General features: G+C 58.4%; 1 protein-coding gene across 1 annotated transcript in view; it reads left to right on the forward strand.

The window, feature by feature from the left end:
* NLRC5 (NLR family, CARD domain containing 5) overlaps positions 1-19,196 on the forward strand; it is a 92,033-nt gene that overhangs the window by 26,219 nt on the left and 46,618 nt on the right. The window contains exons 7-24 of the mRNA XM_006752861.2: positions 665-2,336; positions 3,672-3,755; positions 3,901-3,984; positions 5,443-5,526; positions 5,636-5,725; positions 6,341-6,400; positions 7,731-7,793; positions 8,291-8,374; positions 9,235-9,318; positions 10,230-10,319; positions 11,518-11,586; positions 12,346-12,414; positions 13,188-13,271; positions 13,646-13,729; positions 15,059-15,148; positions 16,159-16,203; positions 17,075-17,164; positions 18,245-18,328. Coding sequence (XP_006752924.1) covers positions 665-2,336; positions 3,672-3,755; positions 3,901-3,984; positions 5,443-5,526; positions 5,636-5,725; positions 6,341-6,400; positions 7,731-7,793; positions 8,291-8,374; positions 9,235-9,318; positions 10,230-10,319; positions 11,518-11,586; positions 12,346-12,414; positions 13,188-13,271; positions 13,646-13,729; positions 15,059-15,148; positions 16,159-16,203; positions 17,075-17,164; positions 18,245-18,328 — 3,010 coding nt within the window. The remainder of the gene's footprint in view (positions 1-664; positions 2,337-3,671; positions 3,756-3,900; positions 3,985-5,442; positions 5,527-5,635; positions 5,726-6,340; positions 6,401-7,730; positions 7,794-8,290; positions 8,375-9,234; positions 9,319-10,229; positions 10,320-11,517; positions 11,587-12,345; positions 12,415-13,187; positions 13,272-13,645; positions 13,730-15,058; positions 15,149-16,158; positions 16,204-17,074; positions 17,165-18,244; positions 18,329-19,196) is intronic.

The raw sequence follows: 19,196 nt of genomic DNA on the forward strand, positions 1-19,196 counted from the left end.
AGTTGTGCAGAAGAGTCCTTGTCCCCCACCAGCTGGGAGACCCAACCCCCATGGGATATAAAATAGACTGCTACCTCAGGTCCCCCCGCTGGGGCTCCTGCTGGTCCCCAAAAGTGGCCCCAGTCCCTGCCCTGGTTCCACCCCAGATTTCCCAATAACTCAGCAATTCTAACATCAGTACCTGGCCCTGCGGGGGGCCCAGTTCCCACAGTTCTGATTGGTCAGTGCTGGACCTACAGGTCCTTAGCACGGCCCTCCCCCCCTGCCCTGGGAATTACAGAACTGAAAAATGGTGGGGAGGGGCACAAATTTCTCAGATATTGCAGGAAGAGGTTGTTCTGATAAGAAGTTGCAAAAAGAAGAAGTTGCAAAGGAAGTGCCCTCTCCCCTTTCCCCATCTTATTGAAAACTACGCCACCCATGCCGTTGCCACACACAGAGCCATGATCCCCACTTCGCACCTGGTTAAACAGCTGCCAGAGTCTCTGCTTCGGCTGAAGCAGTTCCTTCTAGGGATTTGGGTGGCACCAGAGCCCCTGGGTGCTCCTGCGACCCCCCTCCCACATAACACAGCTGGGGCTGTAGGATCCCAGAAGCTGATACTGGGATGAGGTTGGGGGCGAGGGGAGGTCTCAGCCTCATGTCATCTCCTTGCCCCCAGCAGAACTGGCCAAGAGGTACCTACAGCAACTGAGGACCTCGGCCCAGCAGCGCTATGGTGGCGAGCTCCCAGGGCCAGGGCAGCCCCTCGCCTTCCACCAGACCTACGTCCCCCCAATCCTGCAGTGGAGCCGGGCCACAGCACCCTTCAGCACTCAGGAGGGGGCCGTGCCGGGGAGCCCCAGGGCAGAGGACGCGGACCTGAGCCTCCAGGACCTCTTCGGCCCCAGGGCGGACAAGGGCCCGAGGGTGATGGTGCTCCTGGGGAAGGCGGGCATGGGCAAGACCACGCTGACCCGCTGGCTCTGCCAGAAGTGGGCCGACGGCCAGCTGGACCGCTTCCAGGCCCTGTTCCTGTTTGAGTTCCGCCAGCTCAACCTGCTGGCGGAGGCCCCGACGCTGCCCCAGCTCCTGTTCGACCTGTACCTGCGCCCCGAGGAGGGCCCCGACGCCGTCCTCCAGTACCTGGAGAGGAACGCCAAGGGGGTCCTGCTCATCTTCGATGGGCTGGAGGAGGTCCTCCACCCCCATCCCAGCGGGGAGGCCGCGGGCCCCGAGGCACCAGGCCCAGCCCTCGCCCTCTTCTCTGGCCTGTGCCGGGGGACCCTCCTGCCTGGCTGCAGGGTCATGGCCACCTCCCGGCCAGGGAAGCTGCCGGACTGCCTGCCCACCGAGGCGGCCACCATCCACCTGTGGGGCTTCGACGGGCCGCGGGTGGAGGAGTACGCGGGCCGCTTCTTCAGCAACCAGCCGGCCCGGGAGGCGGCCCTGGCGGAGCTGCGGGCAAACAGACATCTCCGGGGCATGTGCGCGGTGCCCGCCCTGTGCCGGATTGCCTGCCTCTGCCTCCGCCATCTGCTCCCGGACCTCCCTCTGGGCCAGTCTGCGGCCCTCCTGCCCACCGTGACTCAGAACTACGTGCAGATGGTGCTCGCCCTCAGCCCCCGCGGGCACCGGACCGACGAGGCCCTGAGGGGCCTGGGGGAGGTGGCCCTGAGGGGTCTGGAGACGGGGAAGGTGATCTTCTCTGCAGGAGACATCCCTCCTGCCATGATGGCCTTCGGGGCGGCCCTGGGCCTGCTCACCTCCTTCTGCGTGTGCACAGGCCCCAGGCAGCAGGAGCCGGGCTATGCCTTCACCCACCTCAGCCTGCAGGAGTTTCTGGCTGCCCTGCATCTGATGGCCAGTCCCGAGGTGGACAGAGACGCACTCGCCCGCCACGTCACCCTCAATTCTCGCTGGCTGCTGCGGACCAAAGCCAGACTGGGCCTCTGGGACCACCTCCCCATCTTCCTGGCGGGTCTGGCATCCTCCGCCTGCTCTCCCTTCCTCCGCCGCCTGGCGGAGCGGGGTGAGGCGTGGGTGGGCGCCAAGCAGGCCGCAGTCATACAGGCCCTGAAGAAGTTGGCCACGCGCAAGCTCACGGGGCCCAAGGTGGTAGAGCTGTGCCGCTGTGTGGACGAGACACAGGAGCCGGAGCTGGCCGGCCTCATGGCCCGAAGCCTCCCTGACCAGCTGCCCTTCCACAACTTCCCGCTGACCTACGCCGACCTGGCTGCCCTGACCAGCGTCCTGGGGCACAGGGAGGTCCCCATCCACCTGGATTTCGAGGGCTGCCCGCTGGAGCCCCGCTGCCCTGAGGCCCTGGCAGGCTGTGGGCGGGTGGAGAGTCTCAGGTGAGGAAGGGTAGTGCAGGGACCTGGACTTTGGGGCCAGTGGAGGTAACCCACCTGGCAGACCCGCTGCGGGAGACAGGGTAGGACTCGTGGGTACCAGGGAGGACGGGCCCTTCCTGACTGCGTCACAGGGGCACCGTGCCTCCCCAGGACCTCTGGGGTCCATTGGGTCTCCTCTTGTCGTGGGATCTGGGTTGTCAGTCTCCCTTTCTCAGTCATGGGCTGGAGCCGCTGATCCGGGCTGTGCTGCTCCAGGCTCTTTGACTTCAGTGTTATTTAACCTCTCAGCCTGCGTTTCCTCATCCCTCAAGTGAATCAGTAATAAAACCTACCTCATAGGGGTGTTGTGAGGTGAGATAAGGCATGAAAAACATTTAGCACAGTTCCTGGCCCACAGGAAAGGCTCAGTATGTGTAGCAGCTAGAGAAAGGGCTCCGCCGCAGGAACAAAGAACCCCTCACCCCACCCTCCCCAAAATATAATGGATTCAATACCGTAGCATTTTCTTTCTCTCTCTGGGAAGACTCAGCGTCCGGGTCCGTGGGATGGCTCAGCTTCACATGGTCGCACAGGGACCTGGTTCCTCCCATTCTTGCTCATCGTCTCCTTGGGCATGTGGAACTGCAGGGTCAGAGCTGAGACAGGGGCCTAGCTGTGCTCTGGCTTGGGGGAAGGAGAAGAGAGGTCATGGATTGGACACACTCCGTGCGGTAAAAGCTCATTCCTGGAAATAGGGCACATCCCTCCAGTCACATCCCAGTGGTGAGAACATACTAGTAGCCATATGGCCACATTGAGCTGCAGGGGAGGCTGGGAAATGCCGCCTCTGGCTGAAAAACCATCGTCCCAGGCATAGCTCCATGCACGGAGGATGGGTTTCCGTGGGCAGTTAGCAGTCTCTGCCATGATGAGTATTTGTGACTACTACAACCATTACAGCAACAGCAATAACAATTACTACATTTCCCCCCGCTAATCCTCACCTGAGGATATTTTTCCATTGGTTTTTAGGGAGAGGAGAAGAGAGAGGGAAAGACAGAGAGAAACACCAATGTGAGAGAAACACATCGATCGGTTGCCTCCTGCATGAGCCCTGACCAGGGCCTGGGCCAGGGAGGATCCTACAAACGAGGTATGTGCCCTTGACCAGAATCGAACTGGGGACCCTTCGGTCCACGAGCCGATGCTCTATCCACTGAGCCAAACTGGCTAGGGCAACAACTACTATTAACATTACTGTATTTATTCGGTTCCTTCTGTCGGAGGAGGGGTGGGCGTGACCTCTAAGCCCCGCCCAGCATTGATTATCTGCCACCTTGCCTCCCCCTGTGGCAGCTTTAAGAGCAGGAAGTGTGGGGACGCCTTTGCAGAAGCCCTCTCCAGGAGCTTGCCGACAATGGGGAGCCTGAAGAAGCTGGGGTGAGCCAGGACTTGGAATGGAGAGGGGTCCTCCACCGCTGGGGATGCCAGAACTCTCCTCCCTTCCCTCAACCCTATGCAGGGCAGATCGGGCCTACCTCCCTTCCATCCCCGCTTCTCCCATCCATCTTTCCTTACCCTGTAGGTTAGCAGGAAGTAAGATCACTGCCCGAGGCATCTACCACCTGGTGCAGGCTTTGCCCCTCTGTCCACACCTGGAAGAGGTCAGGTGAGTGATCTCCAGGAGGGTTCACCGGCCGAGGGAAGAGGTCACCGCCCAGGGCTTGCATGTTCAGGGGCCCTGACTGGTAGTTTTTCAGTATGGCTCAGAGAGGGGAGGCATCATTCTAAGATCTGGGTGGGGCTGGATCCAAACTCAAGGCTCCGAAAGACCCCAGACAAGAGCTTCTTTCATCTAATATTTTGGGCCGTTTTGAAGGAGGTTGAGTTTTGAGGCCCCCTTCCCTCTTTCTGTGACCTTGAGAGGGGGGTGGCAGTAAGTAGGCTGGTGTCAGGCACTGTGGGTTCCCATAAATGCACGAATCATACATACGCATACCTTCACATTCATGCACAAATGCATGAAACATACATACACGTGCACTTGTCTACTCTCTTAAGTACATGCCCCACATGCATGCACATTCGAAGGTGTGCATATGTGCAGTGCACACACACATGCACACTTAGCTCCACATACATACTCCTACCTGTGTCCGTGATGAGTGGCTGGAGAAGGGTGGGGCCAGGGCGCCTCCTCAGCAGCTCACGGGCGGACCCAGTGCCAGCTGGCACCTTTGTGAGCTTTAGAAAAAGCACCCCTTCATCCCTAGGTGCAGCCTAGCACTAGGGTGCGCCTCTTGCGTAATGGAGCATTAGCTGGACCACAGCTCTGCTCTGTCCCCCCTGCTGGGTGTCTCTATGCATGCTCACTGTGCCCGATGGAAGAAAAGATCAAGGTCACCCTCAATAATTAGAGAAGTAAATGTCAACAAGTTCAGCATTTCCAAACAAGTTTCCTGACCAGAGCGGTCACACACAAAGGCACCGCGAACTCTTCAGTTCTTCTGTCCCTCCAGCCTGGAACCCAGGCAGAACTGGGCTGTGGATGCCAGGAACCTGGGCAGGAGCCCAGGCAGGAACCCGGGCAGGACTGGGCTGTGGATGCCAGGAACCCGGGCAGGAGTCCAGGCAGGAACCCAGGCAGGACTGGGCTGTGGGTCCCATTTGATGGGTGAGGAATATGAGGTCAGAGAGGAAGGTGCTTGGCCTAGGGCTCTGCTGAGTCAGGGCCAGAGCTGAGGCCGGAAGCGGCATTTCCTGCAGCCCAGCCTAGACCACTCATCACTTGGGAGGCAAGAGGCCCTGATGAACTTGAGCCTCAGGCACATCCCAGACATGTTCCTGAGAGCAGGGTGCTGGGTCCCCTCATCCCACCTCACAAAGCCTTCCTAGTCCACCCGCTGGGTCCCTTGGGCCACCAGAGGGACTGAATGAGGACAGTATCGAGGCCAGCAGAGGGCCTTGCCTCCTAGCTGGACCTATTGAATCCCATGGAGCAGGTCACCAACTCCTTCTGGGACCCTGTGTTGTGTCTCCCCCATGAGGGTGGCCATGCCCGTCCCTTGCCAATTGGAGCTTCTAAGGGTCCCCACCCCAGGGCTGAGGGACTTGGGCTCCCTTGTAGCTTTCAGGACAACCAGCTCAAGAACCAGGAGTTGCTGAGCCTCGTGAAGGTCCTCCCTTGCCTGCCGACGCTCCGGAAGCTTGAGTAAGCGGCCCTTCCACCTGCCTGAGTCGCCCTCCGACCTCAGAGAGCAAAGGTCTGGGGCCCATGGGATGGGGGACTCACTCCTGACACCTTCGCCTCAATCATGCAGCCTGAGCCACAACCATGTCTCCATGGCGACCCTGCTGGGCTTGACCGAGGCGGCAGTCACGTGCCCGACTATCAGGATGCTGCAAGTCAGGTGAGCAGAAGGCGTGGGAGCCTGGCCTCCGGGGTCTTGAGAAAAGAGGAGGGGCTAGGAAAAGAGGAAGCCCTAGTGTGCAAGTCTGTTTTACTCACATCCGTGTGTCCAGAGCCTAGCTCGGGCCTGGTACCAGGTACTCAGCAAGTGAATGAATGGAAAGATGGATGGACGGACCAACAGAGGGATGAAGGAATGAATAACGAAAGGGGGAAAAAAAATCCAGGAAGTATGGGCATAGCTCGGAATGAGGCGCCGTGTATCGCTCTCCGTGGTGCTGAACCAGCGCTGCCTGTGGGATCACGGGCAGGTTCAGTGTTATCTATGCCTCTTACTCTTAAAACACAGGAACTCTCATAAAATCGGTGCGTTCCTGATTTCTATTATCTCTCTCGTAAAAGTTGTTTTCCTGGCTTTTTGAAACCCTGGATTCGTCAAGCAAGGGCGTCGTCACCTTTTTACATGTCTGATTTGGAGCACCTTAGCCGGTTTTGTGATTGTCAGTCACAAAGTCCGCTTCCTCTGGGGGTTTGGGACAGCACGGGGCGCGCAGGGAGGGGGTGAGGTGCTGGTTTCCACCCCACGGGTTTCATGGCTTGGTGTCTGGCCCTGCAGGGAGGCGGACCTCATCATCCTTCTCTCCCCGCCCACAGAGACAGCTGCGGAGCTACCTGGGTAAGAAGTTAGGGTGGGGGCTGGTCTGGGCTCAGGCCGTTGTGGGGAAAGGTGGCCAAGGGCGCTGAGGGCGAGCTGGGATGTGGGGATCCTCCTTTTTTGCTGCTGCTGCTGCCCTGAGAAGTGACTGACTTCCCAGAGTTGGCAACGGACTTCCGCTCCCAGAGTGAGCCAGCCCCTTGGGGTGGGGGTGGGGGAAAGTCTCCAAACTGCACAAAAAAGGGGGGGGGGGCAATTATGGTGCCTACATCTTACAGTTGTCCTGAGCATTAAACAAATTAATACATTAATGCTTAGAACCCTGCTGGCAGCCAGCTGGCACTCAAGTGCTGGCTCCTCAGCTGTGCATGGATTCCAGCTTGGCCAGCCCTGGGTGGCCAACGGAAGGGCAGTTGCCTTTCCGTGAAAGAACATTCGGACGGTGCGTCCCCACACCACTCCCAGCTGAGACTCCGAAACAGACGACGCTGTGGGTCCCTGAGCAAGTCCGTCCCCGGCTCTGAGCCTCACGCCCCTCACCCACAGTGACTCAGTGGGACCACTGTCCTTCTCCCCCCCGCCCCGACTGTCCAGAGAGGTGGTACCCAATACGGTAGCCACTAGCCACATGTGACTATTTAAACTTATATGAAGTAAAATGGGCATTTCATGTCATCAGTCACATCAGCCACATTTCAGGGGCTCGTTGGCCATAGGAGGCCAGTGGCTCCCACCACGGGGGGCCCAGACACAAAACCTTTCCATTGCCCCGGGTAGTTCTGTGGATGGCACTGATCTCCAAGTCAGTGTAAACGTGGCTCACACTGTCCCAGCTTCTCTCCCGCCCCAGCCCTCCCCGGGCCCAGGGGGAGGGAGCCTGGAGGCGCCGTGGCTATCCACAGCCTGACTCATGTATGGCCCGTGTTCCTGGCCTTCTGAACCGCGGATGGTACATCTACACGCGGAGACCATGGCCCCTTACACAACAGCGGATGCTTTTTGTTGAGCTTCACTTTCGTGTCTGTGGTCACCCCATTCAGTCCTCCCGTCACCCTATATGCCAGCTATTGTCATTTCCTGTCAGAAAAGAGAAAATGGAGGCTCTGAGGGGTGAAGTGACTTGCCCAAGGCCGCACAGCTCTCTATGGCAGAGTCAGCATTTGAATAAAGGTTCCCTTTGGCTCCAAACGTCTGCTCCTGCGGCTTCGCTGCATAGTGCCGTGAGCACCTCCAGCAGCCGGCTTTGTTGCTCATTCACTGTGGGTCATGCTAAGGAGGCTTCAGCCCCTAGAAGCCAAGAGCAGAGCCTGAGCTCCCCAGCCCAGGCCAATGTTGGACTTGTTCTTGCCAGATCCCCAGCCCAACGGGGAAACGCCGGCCAGAAAGAGGCTCGGAGCAGAAGCTTGGCCCTCAGGTACCTCGATGGGATCCATGGCCTTCGGAGGAGGGATGTGATAGGGGTGGAGGGTGTCTTCCCAGGGGAGGCGCAGAGTGGGGAAAGGGGAAAGGGGAAAGCAGACCTGGGGCAGGGAAAGGACATGAATAACCCATCCCAGCCTGAACAAGGAGCATCTGGCGCAACAACGGCAACAGTAATTGTCATTTAATGGGCCCTCGCTGTGTGCTGGGCACGGTGGTATTTTATATCCATCACCTCGTTGTTATTCTTTTGCACATTCTGCAAAGTCCACATTATTGTTCCCATTTGACAGAGGGGAACACTGAGTCTCAAATAGCTTAAGTGCCTGGTCCGAGATGACCCAGTGACTGAGAAGCAGGGCCAGGATTCAACACCAGGTCTGTCGGCCTCCTGGCTCCCCCAGGTCCCATGCCTTGCGGCGGGGCCAGGAGCCGGAGGAGGCATCGTGCAGCTTCTTGCCCTGAGCCCCTCTGCTCCCTGTGCCACCCCAGGCTGCAGAAGTGTTGCCTAACCGTCAGGGACGTGGAGATGCTCATAGCCCAGCTCCGGGAAGGCCCCCTCCTGGAGGAAGTAGAGTGAGTATCATGGGGTGATCTGGGGCAGAAGACGGGAGGGCAGGGCAGGGCAGGGTAGGAAGGGCCTCCGTTTGGGGTGGACAGTGTGGGGAAGATGCCTCCTTAAGGATCTGGGGGAAGCTATTATATAATAGCTACCGCTTCCACCTGGCAGGGTGTGACCTGTGTGTCACTCCTGCCTGTCCCCTTCGCTCCTTCCCGCTGCTCAGGATGAAGCCCGAATCCTAAAACCCCATGTGATCCGGAACCCTGCTCCCAGCCCCCAAACCCCATCTGACCCCGCCCTCCGCTCGGTCTTCCCTCCAGACACACAGGCTCCCTTTCCGGTCCTCAAATGTGCCCTTGGTGGACTGCTCCTCCGGCCCCATCTCTCTCCGCCCCTTGCTGATTGAACTAGTTTCGCTAGCCTGCAGCTCAAACATCAGGGAAGCCTTCCCTGACCCCAGAGCAGGTCATATGCCCCCATCATCATGAAGTTGGTCACAAGAAGCACTCGTGTAGGTTGTGGCATAAATTAATGGTTGCGGGCGGGGCCGTGAAGTCAGGCTGCCTGGGTTCAAACCCCAGGTCCGCCTTTGGGCAACTGCCCTAACCAGTCTGAACCTTAGCGTACTCATCAGTAAGATGAGGGTAACAATAGCGCCCACGTCGTAGGGCTGTTAGGGGGAGTAAAAATGCCATCGTTGCAAAGGCCCCTAGGACGGTGCCTGGCAGGCCGTACACAGTCTTTTACACTCATTATTATGAAGGATCACTTACCGGAATGATGTTTTGCTGGAAGTCAATGAGGGGGAGCGTGCATGTGGAGGGCTGGGGAGGGACCCCCCCAGCAGCACAGGCAGCGGGCCCCTCTGTCTCAGTCTCTCAGGGAACCAGCTGGAGGACGAAGGCTGTCGACTGGTGGCAGAGGCTGCCCCCCAACTGCACATCGCCGGGAAGCTGGAGTGAGTGGCCCACCCCACTGTTGGGTAACAGAGCCCCGAGAGTCCCAGAGGGTCCCCATGCCTATCGTCACCGAGGGAGCTGCTCCCCACCGCCCCCCACCCCCACCTTCTTCAAACTCCAGCAAAGTCCAAGTGGCTCAACCATGCCCTGCTTTTGCCTCTGACATGAGCCAATTATGAAAACCCTGGTAGAATGGGTCCCTTGTACCTCAGTGGCTTGCGATCTAGTTTGTCCTTACAACAGCCCCCGGTGGCGTGGGATGAGGTGGGGTGGAGTGTTGCATTGAGCCAATGTTGGGGGATGGGATGGATGGGTGCTGGGGTGTTGGGGTGGGATGGTGGGGTGGGAAGTGGTGTGTGAGGCTGGAGATACGGTGTTGGGTGAGGGGTGGGTTGTGGGGGTGGTGGGATGGAAAGAAAGGGTATTGAGCTGTGGGGCATGCTACGCTGTTGCATGGTAAAGTGGGGGTGCTGTTTGGGTGGCATGTGGGCTGGGGTGGGGGTGTTGAGGTTGGGTAACTGATGTGGAACCTTGGCTTTGTATTGAATTCCTGGCTCTCATTTGGTAGCTTTGTGACCCTGGGAAAGTACTCTAACGTCTCCCAGCCTCCGTTTCCCCACTTGTTAAATGCGCTTAGAATGGTGCTATGAGCTATGAGCATCTCCACTGAGGCTCCGAGGGGCGAAAGCCGTGGGTCAGTTCTGGTCACTCAGCTGGAGAACTTGATTCTCTGAGTGGGGCAGGGCCCTGCGTCTCTCAGCTCATCCACCTGAGCTGGAATCCTTTGAGACGCCCCTGGCCCAGGACCCAGGACACCCCAAGAGGGACAGCCAGGCAGCGGCTGAGCCAGGAGGAGGGGACTGGGGACTTCAGCCGCCTGCTGATGGCTGCCGCCCCCTCCTCCCCACAGCCTCAGTGACAACGGACTCTCGGTGGCGGGGCTGCCCTGGGTGCTGAGGGCAGTGAGCATGTGCCAGAACCTGGCAGACCTGCACATCAGGTGAGAGCTGGCCGTGGACGCCTGTCACCACGCCCTCCTCGGGCCCAGAGCTCCGGCTCCTCCCATCATTCCCGGTCAGGTTGCCTCCAGAGGGAGGGACCTAACAAAACCACGATATGGCTGCAGGGTTAGTATGGGTGGTGCAGACAGCACACATAAGCATGTTAACGCGGCATTTTTCTAACAAAGCTTTTCAAACAAACTCCAAGGTAGGGAGCGTGGTGTAACGAACACCAGTTCCCACCAATAATTACCCGCACTGTGTCACTCTTGCAGCATCTGTCCCTTGAAAACCTGATTTTTAGAAGAAAATTTGTCATTTTAATCCCATTTTTAAGAAAAAGGAAAAGGAAAAGAACATTCACTGCATTAAAAAGCAAAATACTTTGAAGGACCCTCTCCCAAATGTCGTCAGTGGTCACTGATACGTGGGAGAGACGGGGGTGATTTTCTTTTTACTTTATTATATTTTCTAAGTTCTCCATAGGGATGAAGTGGGACTTTTATAATGAGAAAAAATATATACATTCGGTTGGCAAGGCGAGGTTAGGGATGCCGGGCTGTACGTCACAGCCTCCTGTGGGTTCTCAATGTCTGCCCCGACCTGGCAGCGACCTCCCTCTGCTGGGCAAGCAACCTCCGCCCAGGTGCCACCGGTGGACCGAGGGAGGGTTTCAGCCCGACGCCCAAACCACAGAGACCACAGCACTGAGGTTTTCTTTCAAGGGCGTGCCCGGAAACGAGGGCTCACGATAGTTTGAAATCTGTGAAAGAAAGACTGCAGGCCCCTGGAAGCTCAGAGGGTCAGGGGAGGTCAGAGGAAGTGACTGCAGCTAGAGGCTGGGGGATGGCAACCAGGAGGTTCCTCCAGGTCAGGCTAAAAAATGACCCGGGCCCTGGCCAGTTAGCTCCGCGGAGAGAGCGTCAGCCTGCAGACGGAAGGGTTTGATTCCGGTCAAGGGCATGTACCCCGGTTGCAGGCTGGATCCCCTGGCCCCAGTCGGGGTGCGTGCAGGAGGCAACCTCTCTCACATCAATGTTTCTCTCTCTCTCTGTCTCTCACCCTCCCTTCCACTCTAAAAATCAATGGAAAAATATTCTCAGCTGAGGATTAACAAAAACAAAAACAAAAACAGAATGATCCGTCGCAGCCGGAACTCCATAAGCCTCTTGCCTCCTCCCTCCCTTCTCTCCGCAGCCTCATGCACAAAACTGTGGTTCTCACGTTTGCCCCAGAACCGGAGGAGCAGGAGGGGACCCAGGAGAGGTAGGGCCCCAACACCATCCCGACCTCACCCTAGGCCAGGGCCACCCCCTCCCTGGCTCCCACAGCTGGTCAGTGCCACTCAACTGCCAAGGAACCTTAACATTCACATAGGCTCAGCAAGCCAGCGGGCATAGAGGGGGATGCAGCCCTACAGGGGAGGGTCAAGGGAGAGATGCTGTCCCATCCCCTAGGGGCGCCTGAAGAGAGCCCTGTGATTCAGGATGGAGATGGCACCTCGCTGGGGCAGGCGCAGGGTAGCCAGAGAGACCCAGGCCCTTCGGCCTGAACCCGAGGATCGCCTGGCCTACGCGTCTGATTTTGGCCAGAATTTCTGGCTCCCTTTGGCACAAGGACCCTTAGAGAGTGTTTGCTTCCTCCAGGGTGCCTTCCTGGATTGCCCCGGCCCAGCACATAGGCAGAGACTCAGCTCTGTGCTCCTCAGTGTCCACCTGCAAGGTCTTCTGTAGGGTCTGAGCTTTCGGAGGCTTGCCTGAAGCTGAGGCTGGCATCTCTGAAGGCAATGATGATGAGGGGGAGGATGTTAATGATGCTAACGGCCAAGGTTAATGAAGCACCAAGCACCAAACTAAGGCAACTCACGTACATTCTCCAGTAAGAGCCTAAGTGATTGTCCCAGGTGACACAGCCAGGACACAGAGGAGCCTGGTGGAACCAAGGTCTGGCGGTCTCCAGGCCTGGGTGGAGACTGCATGGTGGGAAGCGCGTTTGCTCAGCCTGGCCTGGTGTGTGTCTCTCCAGGGCTGCGTTTCTTGACAGCCTTACGCTCCAGATGTCCTCTGAGCTGCCCCCGAGCTCCCTGAGGATCAGGTATGGTGACAACCTTCAGGGCCTGGGTGTGGCTCCCGCTCCCTCCCTCCCTCTGCACAAAGCCCGCCCCTGGCTCCCAGCCCCAGCTGCTCCCTGGATGACAGGATCTGCTCTAGCCAGGAGTTGGGGCCTGGCTTCCCTGCCTCCCACTCTCCTGCCCAGCCCTCCATAGTCACCTTCCCCACCAGCTCCCCCCTTAAGTGCCCCTAACTTCCAGCAGCTGAGGGGGTGTGGGAACTCTGGGCAGAGAGCATGGGGGGCTTGCAGCCCCTTCTTTTCAGGCCCTGAGGCTCAGCTCAGCCCCCCAGGACACTCATCGGTTCTCCTCTGGCCTCTCTCTTCTCTGTCCATCTGCCTCTCCCTCCCTCTGTCTGTCTCTCTCAGATCATGTCTGTCTGGTTTTCTGTGGACCTTTTCTCATTGTCTGTTTGTCCTTCTCTGGCACCATGCACACATGCACGTGTGTGTGTGTGTGTGTGTGTGCATCTGTGCCCTCTCTCTCTCTCTCTCTCTCTCTCTCTCTCTCTCTCTCTCTCTCTATCTCTCTCTCTCTCCTCTCTTTGTCCATCTTGGTGTCCCTCTCGCTGTGCCGCTGACTCTGGTTTTCCTCTGCCTGTGTGTGACGTCTGTGTGTTACGTGTTGGTCCCTCTTTGTCTGTCTGTCTGGGTGCCAGATGCGTCTGCCCCAGTCCCTGCTGCAAGCCTGTGTGCTTGGGGCCAGCCCGCTCTGGCCTCTGTGGCGGGGCTGCAGGGCTGTGGTTTTGCCTCCGCAGGCTGACACACTGCGGTTTGCAAGCTGAGCACCTGCAGCAGCTCTGCAAGGCCCTAGAAGGAAGCTGTCGCCTGGGCCACCTCGAGTGAGTGGCGCGGTCGGAAGGCGGGTGGGTGGGGCTGAGCAGTGAGTGAGAGCTGGGTTTTGTTTTGCTTTTTAAGATATGGACCTCCTGCTGCAATAGAGAATCTGGTGAAAGTTGTGCCTCTTCCCCCTGGAATATAGGTTCCCCCACACTTGACTCCCCCCTGAAGCCCATCCCTGACCCCCTCGGAGTCACAAACCCCAGGATAAGAACCTGGGGGAGACCCCAGCTGACCCAGCGCCACCTGCTAAAGTCTGGCCCCACCACACCGTGTCCAGTTTCAGGAGAAGCGGAGTGATTGAGGCGGTGGGATGGAGAGACAAAACTCCTGCCCACCCCTCCCTCCACCAACCCGTTCTCCCCGCCCCTCCCAGCTTATCAAGCAATGCTCTGGGGGATGAAGGTGCGGCTCAGCTGGCTCGGTGGCTCCCAGCGCTGGGCCCTCTGCAGTCCTTGAAGTGAGTAGCTAGCTGTCCTCATGGCAATGAGGGGATGTGGCTGGGGGGTGGGGGTGGGGGCGGCAGAGTGAGGGAGGCTCTCCTTATGTCCCATCTCTCTCCCTCCGTGGCTTCTCAGAAAGATTAAATGAGAAAAGGCCTGTCCGTTGCCTGGCCCAGTCCCTGGCACGTGGGGAGTGCTCAGGACAGGGCGTGATTCTCATTCATATCGAGGCTGGCGTCTGTGACTCAATGGTCCAGCTTCTGATTTAAGGTTTCACTTCCCGAGTCTGTTCCTGGGAGGCCCAGTCACCCCAGGCAAGGCAGGTGGGAAGTATGACTGATTGATGTAGGGCTGGCAGCCTTTCTGGCCCTGGGTGCAGGGCAGGGCTGTTGGCTGGGTGCAAGCTGGTAGGCAGAGAGGGTTCGGATCCCACAGGACACCCAAGCAGGGAGCCCGGGGCATCTGGAGGACCTGGCAGAGACGGGAGATTCTCAGAGGGGAGGTCTGGTAGGAGACCAGGAACCCCAGCCTTTGCCTGCAGCGACCAGACTTCCCGGGCCCTGAAAGCCTCCTGTGTTCTTGGCCCCACATCCCCTCCTCCCAAGCTCTTCTGGGACAAAGCGAGAGGAGCCCTGGAGAGCGGTCCCAGGTCCCAGGTCCTGGTGTGACCTTGAGCGGGTTCCATCACCTCCTGATAAACAGTAGCGGGGGTGTGCTTTGGCTCCAACCTTAGAAGGAGTCTGTGGCCTGGGGCCCTTCCTGCTCCGACAGGCTCCCTGGGATGCTGGGAAGGAGAGGAGGGGCCTGCACCTGGGTGAGGCGGAGGGCCTCCCCACTGCAGGCAAATGCTATGTTTCGGGGCAAATCCCCATGTGACTGTCTCCACACTGTGGACGCCGAATCTGACCCAGAGCCTGCGAGAGTCTGCAGGCACCTACCAGGGCCCCCGTCCCGAGGCGGCCGTCCTTAAATGGCAAAAAAAAGCCACCACCACAGGTGGACAGACATTGGTCACCGGGCACCACTCCCCTTTATCGGGCGCCTAAAAGCACTCCCCACCTTCATCGCAGCTAGAGGGAGCCACCGGGTCTAATCGCAGCTCTGTCACCCGTGTGTCTTGTAACTTTGGGCGAGACCTGGCTGCTTTCTGGGCCTCGGTTTCCCCATCCGAGTGGGGAGCTGGAAGAGGCGCGCTCACCTATGAGAGCTCCTAGTGAGTTTCATCATCCAGACGGGGGGGACCGCCCTCCCCTGACCTGTGCTCTGACCACACAGAGGGTGCTTTCAGTCTTGTCTCTTGAAACAAGACTGGGACCCCTGCCGACACCACACCTGTGATTCCCCAGCCTCAGTGAGAACCGCTTGTCCCTGGACACTGTGTTCAGTTTGGCCCAGTGTTTCTCTGCGGTGCCGTGGGTCCTCCAGCTGGACATCAGGTGAGTGAGCCTCAGGGCCCCGCCCGGCCCCCTCGTCTGCATTCACCACAGGCATCCTCAGGGCCCCTGGGGTCCCCGGGTCAGTGTGTGTGGGATGGGTGCCTGCTGAAGGAATGAATGAATGAATGAGTGAGTGAATGAATGAGTGAATGAATGAATGAATGAACATAGCCCAGGACACTCAAATTTCTCCATGGGACACAATCCATGGACTCCCTCACTCTCTGGGTTATTCTGGGAGACTTTTTCGTATATATTTTTCTTGAATTCAGAGAGGAAGGGAGAGAGATAGAAACATCAATGATGAGAGGGAATCACTGACCCACTGCCTCCTGCACACCACTCACTGGGGATGGAGCCCGCAACTCAGGCATGTGCCCTGGCTGGGAATTGAACCTCCTAGTTTATCGGTCAATGCTCAACCATTAAGCCACGTGGGCCAGGCTGTTCTGGGAGACTTCTAAGAAAACTGGGAACACCCTTGTGACCACTGCGTGCTCAGGGACTCGCTTTAATTGTGGGATCTCTGGAGCTGATGAAACTATAGAAGGGAAAATGCACCCAGCCACACAGCTCTGGGACATGCAATGTAGACCATGCATGCTTCCTTGAAAGGCCTGCCCATCCCTCCCCTCCCCCTCCTAAGAGTGGGCAGTGTGAGAGCAGACAGACCAGGTTCAAATCCAGGCTCACCAGTTCCCTACGGTACAGCTTCTAGCAGGTCACTGAGCCTCTCCACGCCTCCGTTTCCTCGTCTGTAAAATGGGGTAAGAATACTTCTTTACCTCACAGTTTTCGCATGAGACTCAACAGAGATCATGTGGCTGGTGTGCTTTGTATGTGCCTTAATACATGCAGCGGTTGTCATATAGTTACTGTGGTATTTGCTGAGAAAGAATGCAGGCTGCCCTCCAGCCTCCCCTTGACCTGGTCAGTCTGCTCTCATGCCCTTGACCTGGTCAGTGGGCCCTTCGCCTGGTCTCTGATTGCTGCCTCCCTTCTTCCTGCAGCTTTGAGAGCCAGCACGTGGTCCTGAGAGGCGGCAGAAGAGCCAGGTGAGGGCGGAGAGCTCCCAGGGTGAGGCGGGCTCCCCTTTCCCTCTGGCCCCTATTTCCTGGAGGAGCCCCCCACCCCAGACCCATGCGGACCACTGTCAGCTCTAAAGTAAACTCCCCTCCATATGAATTTGCAGGAATCTGCTGGCTTCACCCTCTTGGAAGAAGCCAGTGCAGAGGGAGGGAGGGGACGCTGGGCGGCAGGCACCAGAGTGGAGCTGGGGTGGCAGCTGCCGCTGTGGGGGAGGGGAGAAGGAAGTGTCTGGGGGACTTTTGCAGCCTCTGCAGACTCACAGTCTCTTATGAGTCACTGCCCTTTCACACCCTGAGGAGCTAGGAGCGCATCTGAGAAGCCAAGAGCCGTTGGCGCTCTGAAAGTTTCCAGGTCTGTGCTGTAAACAAAGAGCAATAGTGACTTCTCGCAGGTGCTCCCGGCTGCCCCCTGGTGGGCACCGCGGTCTCACTGGGCAGGTTGGCAAGCGCCAGAGCCACCTGATGCGGGCGCCTGGGCTGGTGCGGCAGGCAGGCAGGTGGCAGCGTCCCTTCCCCAGGTGGCTTTTGAAACCAGGGCTGGCCTTGGTCTAGGGTCTCTATTTCTGGGGACCCTCTGGGTTTTTGAGGCCCACACTGTGGAGGCACAGGGAGACAAGTCATGTGACGGCCACATCTGTGATCAGAGTGAGGAGAGGCTCTGTCCTGGCTCCCCCTAACCTGTCAGGGGCCGCCCCCGTGGACAGGTGGGCCTCAGTTTCCCCATCTGTACAGTGAGGGGATTGATTGTCTTGAGGGCCCCTCCCTGCCCTCACTGATGGGCCTGAGCTTCTAATGTGGATGATCTCAACTTTCCTCTCCAAACGTTTCCCCACCCAAGGCATCTGTCGGCCCGCCGCCCTCCGCCAGAGTCCCCCGCCCAAGCCCAGTCCTTGGGGTCCGGTCAGCGCTGCGTCCCCAGGAGCTTCTGGTACCTTCTTACCCACGTCTTGTTTGGGGGTAACCACAGTGGGGAGAGGGCTCAAGGAGCGAGGAGAGCCTGGGGGTCAGGCTGGGGATTGGGAGAGAGGAGAAAGGGAACTTGAGAGAAAGGGAGAGGGAGGGTGAGTGTGAGGACTGGTGATGGGGCTGTGGGCCCCGCACTCCAACCCCACACTGATTTCTCTGCAGGCTTCCAGCTCCCCCAAGACGGGCTGTGGGACCTGGCGGGCCCCTCCCTCTCCTGGCCTCAATTTCTTTTCTTTGTTTTTAAATATATTTTTATTGACTTCAGAGAGGAAGGGAGAGGGGATAGAGAGAAACATCAATGATGAGAGAGAATCATGGACTGGCTGCCTCCTGCACGCTCCCTGCTGGGGATTGAGCTGGCAACCCTGGCCAGGGAATCAAACCATGACCTCCTGGTTCTTAGGCTGATGTGCAACCACTGAGCCATGCCGGCCTGGCCTCATTTTCTTCACATAAGAAGAGACACCCGAGGTGGGGCTGAACAGGGTTGTCCTGAGGAGGGGAGGGTGTCCAGGTGGCCGGCCAGCTTGCACAGAGGCCCCGAGGAGGGAAAGCTGGGCTCGTGGGCAGCATTTCAGTGTGGCCACAGCATAGACAGGAAGCGTGGAAGCGAATGAGGGCGGGGGCGGGGGAGGAGAGGAAGGCTCTTTGCTTTTAGCCTAAGGGCAATGGGGAGCCACAGAGGGTTTCAGCACGGGGTGCGGGGCGGGGGGTTGGCTGGTCAGGTTTGCACGGCTCAAGCATCGGACGCTGGCAGGGGGAAGAAGGATGGGTGGGAGGCGAGCAGGGAGGCCGGGGGTGATAAGTGGACCAGGTGAGTGGTGGTGGCCGGACGCAGGCCGGCCTCAGTGGAGAGCACAGAGGGGCTGGAGAGGGCAGCTGGGTGCTCAGAGGGTCAGAATGGTGGGGATGGGGGGCTCTGGGAGACTTGGGGGTGGAGAGCGTACCCTGTGGGGGAGGAGCTGAGAGTCCCTGGGGCTGCACAGGGTCCCCCCCCCCCAGCCTTCTCTGACCCCCTGCCCTGCCTGCTGCTCCTTTTCAGCCTCAGGGAGTGTCGCCTGGAGGGCCTGAGTCTCACGCACCTCTGCGAGGCTCTGGAGAAGTGCCCGGGGCCTCTGGAAGTCAGGTCAGTAAGGAGGATGCAGCTGCAGGTGGGAATCTACCCCGTGACCTGGGGTGCGGGGTGAATCTTTTCTGGTTCCTTCCCACCGGACCGCACAGCTCAACCCCATGAGGGTTCCCTGGCCCATTGCTAGAAGCCTCAGTAATGAAAACACTTTCGTTATGGAAACTACCAAGCACATATACAATCGGAGAGAGTTGTGTAGTGGAGCCTAGTTCCCCTCTACCTACCTCCATAAGTCATCACTCCGTGGCCCAGCGCACACAGGGGCACGCGCATGCACCCCCAAATACCTCATTTTTTAAAAATATATTTTTATTGATTTCAGAGAGAAAGGGAGAGGGACAGGGAGCTAGAAAAAGAAATGATGAGAGAGAGAGTCATGTGTCAGCTGCTTCCTGCACACCCCACACTGGGGATCGAGCTCACAACCTGAGCATATGCCCTGACTGGGAATCGAACCGTGACCTATTTTATTCCGAGTGCCCCTCCAGGAGAACGGAGGCTAGTGCTCAGATGCAGAACTGCCCCGTGGTGTGTGAGTTACAGACCCTGTGGGACAACATCCCAGGACGGGGGCGCTAGGGTTGGAGCTGTGCTGGGAGCTGACTGGCGGGCGGAGATGAGGTCATGAGTCCTTTCTCTGGGTGCTGAGCACAGCTGTGAGGTGTTTGCCAGGGTCCCTCTGTCCAGTCTCATGGGAAAGTAGCCAGGGGGGGTCTGTTCCACCTTAGGGCTCGGGAGCCGAAACTTAGCAGGTCAATATGTGATTGTAGCCAGACCATTACCCAGGCCTGGTTTCTGCTGCCTCGGGGGTGACTGATTATCCGAGGGGACGGTCTCTTAGAGGAAGAGAGAGAGGGAGAGAGTT

The sequence above is a fragment of the Myotis davidii genome, unplaced genomic scaffold (assembly GCF_000327345.1).
Source record: "Myotis davidii unplaced genomic scaffold, ASM32734v1 scaffold590, whole genome shotgun sequence".
In the NCBI taxonomy this organism is placed as follows: domain Eukaryota; kingdom Metazoa; phylum Chordata; class Mammalia; order Chiroptera; family Vespertilionidae; genus Myotis; species Myotis davidii.